We start from the raw sequence: 15,002 nt of genomic DNA on the forward strand, positions 1-15,002 counted from the left end.
CCTGACTCTGATCCTGCTGCCTCCCATGTCACACAACTGCCCTCTGTGGCTCCATGGAGACTCCTGACTTGGTAGGTGCTTTCAGGTCCTGCGATTTGCTCCTGTATTTCTCGAACATGCTCCCCGCAGGAAGGAGGCATTTAACAGACAGTAGCAGACATGGATGATTCTTCCTTTCTTATCTACAATCTGCTTGTGCCCACAGCAGGTAAAGAACACAGTCAGAGTTAGTTCAGGAAAACAGGCCGCTGTCTGAGGTGGCTCGAACCCTGCACTGGGTCATACTGATGTCGGCTGATGTATTGAGAAAGGTCTGGAAGGCGGTCAGGGTGGATCCCTAGGGGCAAAGTGTGATGAGCAGCCTTCCTCCCACATGCCCTGACTGTGTGGAGCCAGGCAGAGGGATGTGGTCATAGGAGACCAGGAGCAGCGGCGAGTCGGGGAGCGTACTTGCGCTGTGCTTCGCCAGGTACTTGTCTTTGTACTTCTTCTTTTTCCCAAAGGGGCTGCAGCTAGGGGCCTCACTTGGAGCAGAGTGGGCCCCACTCGCCACTCGCCTGGAGGGAAGATACAACAGAGGACATCGGTGGCTTCTTGGTGCAAAAGCCCTGGGTCACTTGCCTGTGCGGTCCCTCTACATGAAACCCCTAGAACCATCTGCCTCCGGCCCTTTCTCTCAAGGCATTATTTACAATAGCCAAGACATGGAAACAACCTATATGTCCGCCAACAGATGAACGGATGGAGATGTAACATGCACATATGCACATATGAGCATACACACACAGAGGAATATTACTCAGCCATTAATAAAAAGAATGAAACTCTGCCAATTACAATAACATGGATGGGCCTAGAGAGTATTAGGCTTAGTGAAAACTCAGGGAAAAACAAAACTTTAAGTTATCACTTGTACGTGAAATCTAAAATATAAAACGAATGAATGAATAAGACAAAACAAACAGACTCACAGATATGGAGGAAAAACTTGTGGTTACCACTGAGGAAAAAGAAGAGGGAGGGGCAATATAGGCGTAGAGGATTAAGAGCTATCAATACAAAAACTGCTATGCATAAAATAAATAAGCTACAAGGATGTATTATATAGTATAGGGACATACGGCCGTTATTTTATAACTTTAAATGGAATATAGCGAATCCCCTGGCAGTGCAGTGCTTAGAGGTCTGCATTTTCACTGTCAAGAGTGTGGGTTCAATGCATGGTTGAGCAACTAAGATGCTGCAAGCCACATGCTGCAGTCAGTTTTTCTTGGGGTTTTATACTTTCTAGTCTAACACTTCAGTCTTTAATCCCTTTTCTTTTTGTAAATGGTGTGAAAAAATATTCTAATTTAATTTTGTAAAGTAAATGTAGTTGTCCAGTTTTCCTAGCACCACTTATTGAAGATACTGTCTTTCCTCCTTTGCATATTCTTACCTCCTCTGTCATAAGTTAATTGATGTTAAGTACATGTGTTTATTTCTGGGCTCTCTGTTCCATTCCATTGGTCTGTGTGTCTGTTCTTGTGCCACTACTATGCTATTTTTTAAACTTTTTATTTTGTATCGGGGTATAGCCAATTAACAATATTGTGATAGTTTCAGGTGAACAGCAAAGGGACTCAGCCATCCGTATACGTGTATCCATTCTCCCCCAAACTCCCCTCCCATCCAGGCTGCCACATGACATCGAGCAGAGTTCAATGTGCTATACAGTAGGCCCTTGTTGGTTACCCATTTTAAATATAGTGATGTAGGACTATGCTCTTTTGACAACTGTAGCTTTGTAGTATATTCTGAAGTCAAGAAATGTGCTAACTCCAGCTTTGTTCTTTTTTCTTAAGACTGCATTGGAAACTCAGGGTTTGTTTTTTTTTTTGTGTGTGTGTGGTTCCAAATAAGTTTCAGGGTTGTTCTACATTGGTGAAAAATGTTACGGGTGTTTTGATAGGGATGGCAATCCAACTTGGGCACAGGGATAACCTTTCCTATGTACCACAAATGTGCATAATGGACACATCCTTAAAATTTGACTGTTCTCAGCAGTGCTCAGAGTCTGCCTACAATGTGGGAGACCCAGGTTCGATCTCTGGGTCAGAAAGATCCTCTGGAGAAGACAATGGACACCCACTCCAGTCCTCTTGCCTGGAGAATCCCCTGGACAGAGGAACCTGGTGGGCTACAGTCCATGGGGTCACAAAGAGTCAGACACGACTGAGTGACTTCACTTTCATTTTTTCTGCAGGACTCAGAAGATCATGGCTCAGAAGGGCGCTGGGGGAGGCGGGATTGAGTCCCAGTGCCACGGCCTGCTTTGTAAGCTGAGGGAAAGCATCTGTGGCCACAGAGATCCGTGGATGCAGGGAGAACTAATCAGGCTCCTTTAGCCATAAAACAGCCAGTCAAGCTCATAAGGGCATCATTGCCCCTGCCCCCCGCCCATTGTACTAGGAAAACTGGGAGGTTGGCTCCATTGAGCAACAGAAAGGATACACGGCATGACAGATTGTGGAAGCTGGGCAGTTCTCTGTGGTGGGCATGGGTCCTCGTCCATCAGTGGCTCACCATTCCTGCAGCTCAGGGGAGGGGATCAGGCCCGCTGACTCCTGGGATGAGCCTTCCACCCGGCCCTGCCACCAGTTGCTGTCATCCTTGTTGATGATCTGGATGATGTCCCCCGTGATGAATTTCAGTCCCGCCTCCTTGCAAGGGATTAGGTTGTCCTTTCTGGGATCATAGTCGAACTGCGCGCGCATGAACATCTGAAAAAGCAGGCGAGGGATGCTGCATTAGTGGAAAGTTTGGCTGTAAATAAGCAGGGTCTGCACTGCGTAGACAGCAGGGAGGCAAAGATGGTGTGTGGTTACTGGGACTCAGCTGTCCGTCCTGGAGTACAAAGCAGCTACTTTATGAACATGCCCCAAGTCTTGCTGCTGATATCACATAAAATGAGATGATCATTTCAAATCAAAGCAAATCAAAACAAATCAAGCAAATAAAATGTGTTTGATTATCAAATTATCAAATAAAAACACCTACGATGCTTGAAATTTAGTATTTATTTATACATGGAAGCAAAAAAAGACTGGAAGAAGCTATTAGGTCAAAACTTAATACCAGCTATCTCGGATAGGAAGATCGGGGTGTAAATCCAACCCAAAGAAATAAAGAAAGCAGGAAGGAGCAGAAAGCAATGAAACAGAAAAATAGACTTGAAAGGATCAAGAGAGGCGACACTGTTCTCTGAAGATTTATGAAATTCAGGCCGACTAAAAAACAAGAGAAGACGCCACTTCCAAGCAGAGAGCAAATTTTACCACCACCAACACAATGGCCAAAAGGAAGGGGGAAAATGCCAGAGAATTCTCAGCGAGGATGCGGTGGAGCTGGAACTGGAAGCTGGGAACGGAAAATGGTACAGCTACCTTGGAAAACAGTTGGGCAACATCACTACAGTTGAACGTGCTCCACAACTCGTCAGAAATGCACTGAAACTCAGATACAATGAAGTTCATGGCAGCACTGTTTTTTGGTTTTTGTTTGGAAGAACCAAAAAGCTGGAATTGCAGAAGGCCCTCAAGAGCATGTTCATGAGAAGTGAATAAGAAGGACTCACATGCACGCCCATGGCTGATGCATGCAAATGTATGGCAAAAATCGCCACAATATTGTAAAGTAATTAGCCTTCAATTAAAATTTTTAAAAAATAAAAATAATTCAGACAAAAAAAGAGACGGAATCATCAGTTGCTATAGCACAGACTTCACACCCAGTGAACAAAACGAGACACTGAAGAATTCGTACTGTGTGAGTCAATTTACACAAATTCCCAAAAGGGGCAAAACTCATCTCTGGAGTCAGAAGTCAGGGTTGGCGGACTGGAAATGGGGATGGGGACTCTTAGGGTGCTGGTCACATGGGTGTGTTAAGTTTGTGAAAATTCATCTGGTTTTATACTTAGGATTTGTGTACTTTGTTGTCTATGTGCTCATGTATACCAAAACTTCAATCTTAAAAAGTTTACTTGACAAGAAAATTATACCATCACACATTAAGTAACCTGGAACAGAAACTTCAGTGATTTTTGTCAAAGTTCATCTGCCAGGGCCCTGCCCAAGCGATTTCCCTCCTAAGCCATGATGCGCTGTGTGTGAAGGGGGGTTGCAGAATCAGGAGATGGGCCTTTGCTCTCACATGCAGGATACGCAGCAAAGGCCTGCCAGTCAATTTGTGTCAATTTGGCTCAGAGAGTACTAGGCAACTCCACTGATTAGAATCACATCATTCAATCAAATTCTGAGAACACCGTGGGTCTGAATCCTGCAGTCATCGCAACAGAGAAAATGCTGCCACCTACTTGCAGTGCTGGAAGCCGATTTTGCTGGTTGGGAATTACTTTCAATGAGATCATTCCTTTGGTTTCTTTCTATTAAAACAAGAAACATGAAATAACTGTTAAGTAAAATGAACTTGGCTGACTGGGGGTCTCATGAAGTCATGGGCACCTCCCAAAGGCCCACGAGGTTTCTTTTTTTCCCCCCAATAGCCATCATTGCACTTTGAAACGTAGCAGAACACTTTCTTCGTCCCATAAACCAGCATAACAACATGAACCAAAGGCTAATGATTGTCCCTCCTCTTCACTGGTGACCCCAAAAGATCCCCAGAAGTACTTAAAATGAACCCCTACAATGAACACATATGTCCACACTTTTCTATACAATACAAACATGTACAGATATTTATACACGTATTCATATTTATGCATTTTTGTTGTTTTTAACAAAATGGGATTATACTATAAGCATGACTCAACAACTTGCTTCCAGGTCAATATATGAAGACTTTATTCACTCTCTCTGATGGCTCAGTTACATCCCTTGTGTGATGGTGGCCTCAGCCACCATCCCCATTAGTAGGCGTGTCCATTGTCACCAGTTTTTGTTTTTTCTTCTACGACCTGCGCTTCCCTGGTGGCTCAGACAGTAAAGCGCCTGCCCGCAATGTGGGAGACCCAGGTTCGATCCCTGGGTCAGGAAGATCCCCTGGAGAAGGCAATGGCCACCCATTCCAGTACTCTTGCCTAGAAAATTCCATGGATGGAGGAGCCAGGTGGGCTACAGTCCAGGGGCTCGCAAAGAGTCGGACACAACTGAGCAACTTCACTTTCTTTCTTTCTTACAACCTGCTGCCAGAGACCCCCTTCAACATATGTCCTTATATATTTGCATTTGGTTTCTACAGACTAGAACCCCATGAGAGAAATGTGGAATCAAATGGTAAGAACACTTTCAGAGCTATCCTCAACTTACTTTTCTATAGACATTCCACTCTCACTAGGAGAAACTCTATAGGACCAACAACCAAGTTTCTTCCACAAAGATCAGATCAGAAAACAGAAGGATTCAAAGAGTCTTAAAAGATGTATCCGTCAACTGCAGTGTGTGGACGTGACCTGGATCCTGATGCAAATACCCAAAGCATGTGCCCCAGACCCATGCAGTAGTAATTGTTGTTGTTATTGAGTTGCCCAGTCGTGTGTGACTCTTTGTGACCCCATGGACTGCACCATGCCAGGCTTCCCTGTCCATAACCCTGTCCTGAGTTTACTCAAACTCAGGTCCATTGAGTCGGGGATGCCATCCAATCATCTCATCCTCTGTTGTCCCCTTCTCCCCATGCCTTCAATCTTTCCCAGCCATCAGGGATTTTTGTTCCCCTCTATCTTTAGGCCTTACCCTCTGTAAACAACCCCTTCATTCAGCATCTTATCCACCTTTTGGAGTGGGTCACCTATCTCCTGCCAGGACCCTGGCTGGAGTGTTTCATGCTCACCAGCACGAGTAGCTGACTCATATCCTCAGTGTACCCTGCACAGAACACGATCCTCTGCACTTGGCCTTAATCATTTCTTCTCAACAGAATGTGATGCACAGGTTTTTTTCTGAGCCCACAGCAAGGCTGTATCCCTTAGTCTTGGAACAACTGTTTCAAATATATGAATATTCAAAATTTATACTTCTTTTTGATTTGTATAAATATAATCAACTATGTAAAAGTTAATTTGTGTCATGTGGCAAAAGATACCTTATACAATACACTTGGAAACATAATGGGCTTCCCTCGCAGCTCAGTCGATAAAGAATCTGCCTGCAGTGCAGGAGACCTGGGCTCCATCCCTGGGTTGGGAAGATCCCCTGGAGAAGGACATGGCAACCCATTCCAGTATCCTTGCCTGGAAAATCTCACGGACAGAGGAGCCTGGTGGGCTGCAGTCCATGGGGTCGCAAAGAATCAGGCACGACTGAGTGACTAACACTGACTTACTTCCTGGAAACATATTATTGTGCATATAATAGGCAGACAGTTAATAACCAATATTTCAAGTGCTTCTAAACTTTATTATATGGGCTTCCCTGGTGGCTCAGACGGTAAAGAGTCTGCCTGCAATGCTGGAGACCCGGGTTCGGTCCTTGGGTTAGGAAGATCCCCTGGAGAAGGAAATGGCAACCCACTCCAGTGTTCTTGCCTGGAGAAGTCCATGGACGGAGGAGCCTGGTGGGTTACATTGCATGGGATTACAAAGAGTTGGACATGACTGAGCAACTAACAATCAGGCTCACTGAAACTCTGTTATAAATAGATAACCAACCCGATAGACAACAGGGCAAAAAGATACAAGAAGGAAAAGCATATAGCCAATGAGCTCTTAAAAAGTGCTCAACTTTTGGCTCTGGGAATAAAATTAGAAAAATAAAGCAACCATGAAGTACTTTGCACCTGTCAGATTGGCAGAAATTTAAAAGGAATGTTAACATGTAATTCTGGCAATGTTCAGTTTTTTTCATTTCTGGTTCAAACCACACTTGTTTTCAAGTTTCTATTCTCTGCTTCATTCCCATGATAAGTGCCTGAGGGGTGCTTCCTACTAGCCATGGCCAATGACACCCAACTACTCCATGTGATTTTCCTGCTTTGCTTACAGGAATAGTCTCCATTGTGTGCAAGGCTGAAGAACCATGGTGAAGAATCTGGAGAAGCAAACACCCAGCACAACTGAATCTAGAGGGCACATTCAATGTCTCATCTCAGTTCAGTTCAGTCGCTCAGTCATGTCCGAATCTTTGTGACCCCATGGAGTTCAGCAGGACAGGCTTCTCTGTCCATCGCCAACTCCCAGAGCATGCTCAAACTCATGTCCATCAAGTCGATGATGCTATCTAACCATCCCTTCCTCTGTAGTCCCGTTCTCCTCCTGCCTTCAATCTTTCCCAGAATCAGGGTTTTTCAAATGAGTCAGTTCTTCACATCAGATGGCCCAAGTATTGGAGTTTCAATGAATATTCAGAACTGATTTCGTATAGGATGGACTGGCTGGATCTCCTTGCAGTCCAAGGGACTCTCAAGAGTCTTCTCCAACACCACAGTTCAAAAGCATAAATTCTTTGGTGCTCAGCTTTCTTTATGGTCCAACTCTCACATCCATACATGACTACTGGAAAAACCATAGCCTTGACTAGATGGACCTTTGATGGCAAAGTGATGTCTCTGTTTTTAATATGCTGTCTAGGTTGGTGATAGCTTTTCTTCCAAGGAGCAAATGTCTTTGAATTTCATGGCTGCAGTCACCATCTGCAGTGATTTTGGAGCCCCCCAAAACAAAGTCTGTCACTGTTTCCATTGTTTCCCCATGTATTTGGCATGAAGTTATGGGACCGGATGCCTTGCTCTTAGTTTTTTGAACGTTGAGTTTTAAGCCAGGTTTTTCACTCTCCTGTTTCACTTTCATCAAGAGGCTCTATACTTCCTCTTCACTTTCTGCCGTAAGGGTGGTGGCATCTGCATGTCTGAAGTTATTGATATTTCTCCTGGCAATCTTGATTCCAGCTTGTGTTTATCCAGCCTGGCATTTCTCATGATGTACTATGCATGTAAATTAAATAAGCAGGGTGACAATATACAGCCTTGACGAAATTCTTCCCCAATTTGGAACCACTCTGTTGTTCCATGTCCAGTTCTAACTGTTGCTTCTTGACCTGCATTCAGATTTCTCAGGAGGCGTGGTCAGGTGGTCTGATATTCCCATCTCTTAAAGAATTTTCCAGTTTGTGGTGATCTACACAGTCAAAGGCTTTGACAGCAGTAGATGTTTTTCTAGACCTCTCTTGCTTTTTCTATGATCCAACAGATGTTGGCAATGTGATCTCTGGCTCCTCTGCCTCTTCTAAAACCAGCTTGAACATTTGGAAGTTCACGGATCAGGTACTGCTGAAGCCTGGCTTGGAGAATTTTGAGCATTACTTTGCTAGTGTGTGAGATGAGTGCAATTGTGCAGTAGTTTGAGCATTCTTTGGCATTGCCCTTTGGGATTGGAATGAAAACTGACCTTTTCCAGTCCTGTGGCCACTGTTGAGTTTGCCAAATTTGCTGGCATATTGGGTGCAGCACTTTCACAGCATCATCTTTCAGGATTTTAAATAGCTCAACTGGAATTCCATCACCTCCAGTAGCTTTGTTCGTAGTGATGCTTCCTAAGGCCCTCTTGGCTTTGCATTCCAGGATGGCTGGCTTTAGGTGAGTGATCACATCATCATGATTATCTGTGTCAGAAGATCTTTTTGGTATAGCTCTTCTGTGTATTCTTGCCAGCTCTTCTTAACATCTTCTGCTTCTGTTAGGTCCACACCATTCCTGTCCTTTATTGTGCCCATCTTTGCATGAAATGTTCCCTTGGTATCTCTAAGTTTCTTGAACAGATCTCTAGTCTTTCCCATTCTATTATTTTCCTCTATTTCTTTGCATTGATCACTGAGGATGGCTTTCTTATCTCTTCTTTCTATTCTTTGGAACTCTGCATTTAGGTGGTATATCTTTCCTTTTCACCTTTGCCTTTTGCCTCTCTTCTTTTCTCAGCTATTTGTAAGGCCTCCTCAGACAACATCTTGCTTTTCTGCATTTCTTTTTCTTGGGGATGGTCTTGATCACTGCCTCCTGTACAATGTCATGAACCTCTGTCCATAGTTCATCAGGCACTCTGTCTATCAGATCTAATCCCTTGAATCTATTTGTCACTTCCACTATATAATTGTAAGGGATTTCATTTAGGTCATACCTAAATGGTCTAGTGTTTTCCCCTACTTTCTCCAATTTAAGTTTGAATTTGGCAATAAGGAGTTCATGATTTGAGCCACAGTCAGCTCCCAGTCTAGCTTTTGCTGACTGTATAGAGCTTCTCCATCTCTGGCTACAAAGAATATAATCAATCTGATTTTGGTATTGACCATCTGGTGATGTCCATATGTAGAGTCTTCTCCTGTGTTGGAGGGTGTTTGCTATGACCAGTGCATTCTCTCGGCAAAGTTCTGTTAGCCTTTGCCCTGCTTCATTCTGTACTCCAAGGCCAAATTTGCCTGTTACTCTAGGTGTCTCCTGACTTCCTACTTTTGCATTCCAGTCCCCTATAATGAAAAGGACATCTTTGGGGGTTTTAGTTCTAGAATGTCTTTTAGGTTTTCAGAGAACCATTCAACTTCAGCTTCTTAAGCTTTAGTGGTTGGGTCATAGACTTGGATTACTGTGATATTGACTGGTTTGTCTTGGAAATGAACAGAGATCATTCTGTCTTTTTGACGTTTCATCTATTAGTCCAATTGCTCTCTGTAAGAAATCTATAACAGAAGAATAGTGATTACTAGCATCTTCGTGTTACAGATAACTTAGAGAAGTGAATTTTGCTCCAAATCACAGGGCTGGAGTAAAGAAGAATGGGATTCAGGGCTGCCGTTAAAGACTGAGGACTTCTGGCACTCAGTACAGAGCTCTTTCTAGACACACTGGGTCATCTGCCTTGTTTTAGAAGTTTACTAAATGAAAACAGAGAGTTGTCATTTCTTGAGTGATAAGAGGCCCTTCAATGAGGTATAAACACTTCCACAGAAAAATGCGGTACGTGGACAGCAATTCCGATCCACAGTTCACCAAGACAAGGGCAGAGTGGATACCCACCATCGCCTTCTGCAGCTGATCTACCGAGTGATTAGTCACGTTTGTGCCGTTGATTTCTAGGATCTCATCCCCAACGTGAAGTGAGCCTACCATCAAAAGAACACAGGTTCAGACAAGAGCTGTCAATAGGAGTCAAAACACTGCAGGAAAGAAACTGTGATTTGTAGCACGTGATACAATAGATTGTGTAAAAAAAACCACACAGGGTTGGAAGTATTCGACCACAAGAGACTGGAATATTCTACTGATGGCCCTCTGGGTCCTATGAGGACCAGCACCGGGAAGCTGACTATGTCTTCTGCCTTGACTTCAGAACTCCGAGTGAAGAATAAAAGTTACCTGATCCTTAAAATGTCCTGGAACTAGAGTGCCCCTGATCTCTGGGGCTTCTGATAACAGCTATACACACTCAAAGAAACCAGAAAGTGAAGAACTTGGCACTCTGAAGTCACCAGCAAGCTTGATGTTTTTCTGCTGTTAAGCTAAAACCTCCAAACACTACCAAGTGGTCAAGTTAATCACTGTTTAGAATCTATGTGATTCTCTGTGAAGAGTGGTTATCTTACCTGCACTCCCCTAGATACAAAGAAAAGTGTTTTTACTAAAGGATGCATCTGCAAATTGATGGCTGCTTCCCATGAAGGAGATACAGCAGTTACTGAAATACGTATTAATGTCTATTTGCTTAGTTGGTTTTTTCTTTTTTTTTTTTTCTGGCCATGCTGTTTAGCTAACGGAATCTTAGTTCCCTGACCAGGGACTGAACTAGGGCCCACGGCCGTGAGAATACTGAGTCCTAAATACTGATGTGCCAGGGAATTCCCTATTTTCTCAGTTTAACTGGTAGCCCCAGAAGGCAGAGATGGTCCCTTTGCTTCACTGCTATGTATTCAGAGGCGAATGAAAGGGGTTGCATATTGTAATTGCTCAAATGTTACCTAACAGGAAATACAGTCGTGTCACAAAGTATAGAAGAAGGCTGGACCTATACCTTGTCTGTGGACCATGCCCCCATGGAGAATTCTGGCCACCGTACATGACTGCTTCTCGTTCAGCTTCAGCGTGATTCCCTGGAAGACAGACAAAGCCATAGCATGCTTGACTGTGAGCTATTTCTGAGCTGATCTTGTTTTGTTTGTTTTAGTTCTATCAGTTTATTGCTACCAACCCTCCACCCTCTTGTGTGCATGCTCAGTCCTGTAACCCAACGGACTGTAGCCCGCCAGGCTCCTCTTTGTCCATGGACATTTCCAGGCAGGAATACTGGAGTTGGTTGCTGTTTCCGTCTCCAGGCTGAGCTGATCTTTAAGACATCTGAAAGTGATTTCTTGGGAGAAAGGCTTTCTGTCTCCATCACCTGGGGCGTCAACCACTGGAAGGGACCAGGAAGCCCGCTCTGAGGCGGAGGCATGGGGTGGGGGTTGGGGGGTGATGGTGGCAAAAAACAAGGGTTACCATGGGCTCCTCGGTGACCTTCTCGAACTGGATGAGCCGCACCTTCCGGGCCTCCTGGCCCTGAGTCTGGGCCGGGCTCCCCAGGGCAGCGGGCCCATTGGTGTACATGTCCTCCATCACAGCACTCAGCTGGGGTGACACAGGCTAGTGGGGCAAAAGAGCAGAGCATTGGATGAAGCAAGTGGCTGAGGCGACCCCTAGGATATCACTGCAGGTTTACAACCCCCAAAGCTACAGAAAGTGAAAGTGAAGTCGCTCAGTCGTGTCTGACTCTTTGCGACCCCTTGGACTGTAGCCCACAAGGCTCCTGCATCCAGGGAATTTTCTAAGCAAGAGTACTGGATTGGGTGGCCATTTCCTTCTCCAGGGGATCTTCCTGACATAGGGATCGAACCCAGGTCTCCTGCATTGCGGGCAGGCGCTTTACCATCTGAGCCACCAGGGAATCCCAAGCTACATAAACCAATGCTTATCCCCTTAGGCTGGTAGCTGACTGCATCCAATTTGATGGGCCATGTTATTTATCCTATCATTTTGCCTTTTCATACTGGATACTGAAAGAGAAATGCCCCAGCTCAGTAGGTGCCCTATATGCTACTGGAGATCAGTGGAGAAATAACTCCAGAAAGAATGAAGGGATGGAGTCAAAGCAAAAACAATACCCAGTTGTGGATGTGACTGGTGACAGAAGCAAGGTCTGATGCTTATAAAGAGCAATATGGCGTAGGAACCTGGAATATTAGGTCCATGAATCAAGGCAAATTGGAAGTGGTCAAACAGGAGATGACAAGAGTGAAAGTCAACATTCTAAGAATCAACGAACTAAAATGGGCTGGAATGGGTGAATTTAACTCGGATGACCATTATATCTACTACTGTGGGCAGGGATCCCTTAGAAGAAATGGAGTAGCCATCATGGTCAACAAAAGAGTCCAAAATGCAGTACTTGGATGCGATCTCAAAAAAGACAGAATGATTTCTGTTCATTTCCAAGGCAAACCATTCAATATCACAGTAATCCAAGTCTATGCCTCAACCGGTAATGCTGAAGAAGCTGAAGTTGAACAGTTCTATGAAGACCTACAAGACCTTTTAGAACTAACACCCAAAAAAGATGTCCTTTTCATTATAGGGGACTGGAATGCAAAAGTAGGAAGTCAAGGAACACCTGGAGTAACAGGCAAATTTGGCCTTGGAATATGGAATGAAGCAGGACAAAGGCTAATAGAGTTTTGCCAAGAGAACGCACTGGTCATAGCAAACACCCTCTTCCAACAACACAAGAGAAGACTCTACACATGGACATCACCAGATGGTCAACACCAAAATCAGATTGATTATATTCTTTGCAGCCAAAGATGGAGAAGCTCTATAGTCAACAAAAACTAGACTGGGAGCTGACTGTGGTTCAGATCATGAGCTCCTTATTGCCAAATTCAGACTTAAATTGAAGAAAGTGGGGAAAACCACTAGACCATTCAGGTATGACCTAAATCAAATCCCTGATGATTATACAGTGGAAGTGAGAAATAGATTTAAGGGACTAGATCTGATAGACAGAGTGCCTGATGAACTATGGACAGAGGTTTGTGACACTGTACATGAGACAGGAGTCAAGAGCATCCCCATGGAAAAGATATACAAAAAAGCAAAATGGCTGTCTGGGGAGCCCTTAGAAATAGCTGTGAAAAGAAGAGAAGTGAAAAGCAAAGGAGAAAAGGAAATATATAAGCATCCGAATGCAAAATTCCAAAGAATAGCAAGAAGAGATAAGAAAGCCTTCTTCAGTGATCAATGCAAAGAAATAGAGGAAAACAACAGAATGAGAAAGACTAGAAATCTCTTCAAGGAAATTAGAGATACCAAGGGAAAATTTCATGCAAAAATGGGCTTGATAAAGGACAGAAATGGTCTGGACCTAACAGAAGCAGAAGATATTAAGAAGAGGTGGCAAGAATACACAGAAGAAAGGTACAAAAAAGATCTCCACGACTCAGATAATCATGATGGTGTGATCACTCACCTAGAGCCAGACATCCTGGAATGTGAAGTCAAGTGGGCCTTAGAAAGCATCACTACGAACAAAGCTAGTGGAGGTGATGGAATTCCAGATGAGCTACTTCAAATCCTAAAAGATGATACTGTGAAAGTGCTGCACTCAATATGCCAGCAAATTTGGAAAACTCAGCAGTGGCCACAGGACTGGAAAAGGTCAGTTTTCATTCCAGTCCCAAAGAAAGGCAATACCAAAGCATGCTCAAACTACTGCACAATTGCACTCATCTCACACGCTAGTAAAGTAATGCTCAAAATTCTCCAAGCCAGGCTTCAGCAACACGTGAACCGTGAACTTCCTGATGTTCAAGCTGGTTTTAGAAAAGGCAGAGGAACCAGAGACCAAACTGCCAACATCCGCTGGATCATGGAAAAAGCAAGAGAGTTCCAGAAAAACATCTATTTCTGCTTTATTGACTATGCCAAAGCCTTTGACTGTGTGGATCACAATAAACTGTGGAAAATTCTGAGAGAGATGGGAATACCAGACCACCTGACCTGCCTCTTGAGAAACCTATATGCAGGTCAGGAAGCAACTGTTAGAACTGGACATGGACCAACAGACGGGTTCCAAACAGGAAAAGGAGTACGTCAAGGCTGTATATTGTCACCCTGTTTATTTAATTTATATGCAGAGTACCTCATGAGAAACGCTGGACTGGAAGAAACACAAGCTGGAATCAAGATTGCCGGGAGAAATATCAATAACCTGAGATATGCAAATGACACCACCCTTATGGCAGAAAGTGAAGAGGAACTAAAAAGCCTCTTGATGAAAGTGAAAGAGGAGAGTGAAAAAGTTGGCTTAAAGCTCAACATTCAAAAAACGAAGATCATGGCATCTGGTCCCATCACTTTATGGGAAATAGATGGGGAAACAGTGGAAACAGTGTCAGACTTAATTTTTTGGGGCTCCAAAATCACTGCAGATGGTGACTGCAGCCATGAAATTAAAAGACGCTTACTCCTTGGAAAGAAAGCTATGACCAACCTAGATAGCATATTGAAAAGCAGAGACATTACTTTGCCAACAAAGGTCTGTCTAGTCAAGGCTTTGTTTTTTCCAGTGGTCATGTATGGATGTGAGAGTTGGACCCTGAATAATGCTGAGTGGCAAAGAATTGATGCTTTTGAAGTGTGGTGTTGGAGAAGACTCTTTAGAGTCCCTCGGAGTGCAAGGAGATCCAACCAGTCCATTCTAAAGGACATCTGCCCTGGGTTCCTTTGGAAGGAATAACGCTAAAGCTGATACTCCAGTACTTTGGCCAGCTCATGTGAAGAGTTGACTCATTGGAAAAGACTCTGATGCTGAGAGGGATTGGGGGCAGGAGGAGAAGGGGACGACGTAGGATGAGATGGCTAGATGGCATCACCGACTGGATGGATGTGAGTTTGAGTGAACTCCAGGAGTTGGTGATGGACAGGGAGGCCTGGCGTGCTGCGATTCATGGGGTCGCAAAAAGTCGGACATGACTGAGTGACTGAAC

The 15,002-nt window shown here is 44.1% G+C and overlaps 1 protein-coding gene across 1 annotated transcript in view; it reads right to left on the bottom strand.

Annotated features, from left to right (window-relative positions):
- The window catches only part of MPP1 (MAGUK p55 scaffold protein 1), a 32,520-nt gene that overhangs the window by 5,545 nt on the left and 11,973 nt on the right, over nt 1–15,002 (bottom strand). The window contains exons 2-7 of the mRNA XM_070291926.1: nt 11,461–11,604; nt 10,997–11,075; nt 10,006–10,091; nt 4,358–4,426; nt 2,566–2,762; nt 451–557 (exon numbers count right to left, since the gene is read on the bottom strand). Of these exons, the coding sequence (XP_070148027.1) occupies nt 451–557; nt 2,566–2,762; nt 4,358–4,426; nt 10,006–10,091; nt 10,997–11,075; nt 11,461–11,604 (682 nt within the window). The remainder of the gene's footprint in view (nt 1–450; nt 558–2,565; nt 2,763–4,357; nt 4,427–10,005; nt 10,092–10,996; nt 11,076–11,460; nt 11,605–15,002) is intronic.

The sequence above is a fragment of the Ovis canadensis genome, chromosome X (assembly GCF_042477335.2).
Source record: "Ovis canadensis isolate MfBH-ARS-UI-01 breed Bighorn chromosome X, ARS-UI_OviCan_v2, whole genome shotgun sequence".
Lineage (NCBI taxonomy): Eukaryota > Metazoa > Chordata > Mammalia > Artiodactyla > Bovidae > Ovis > Ovis canadensis.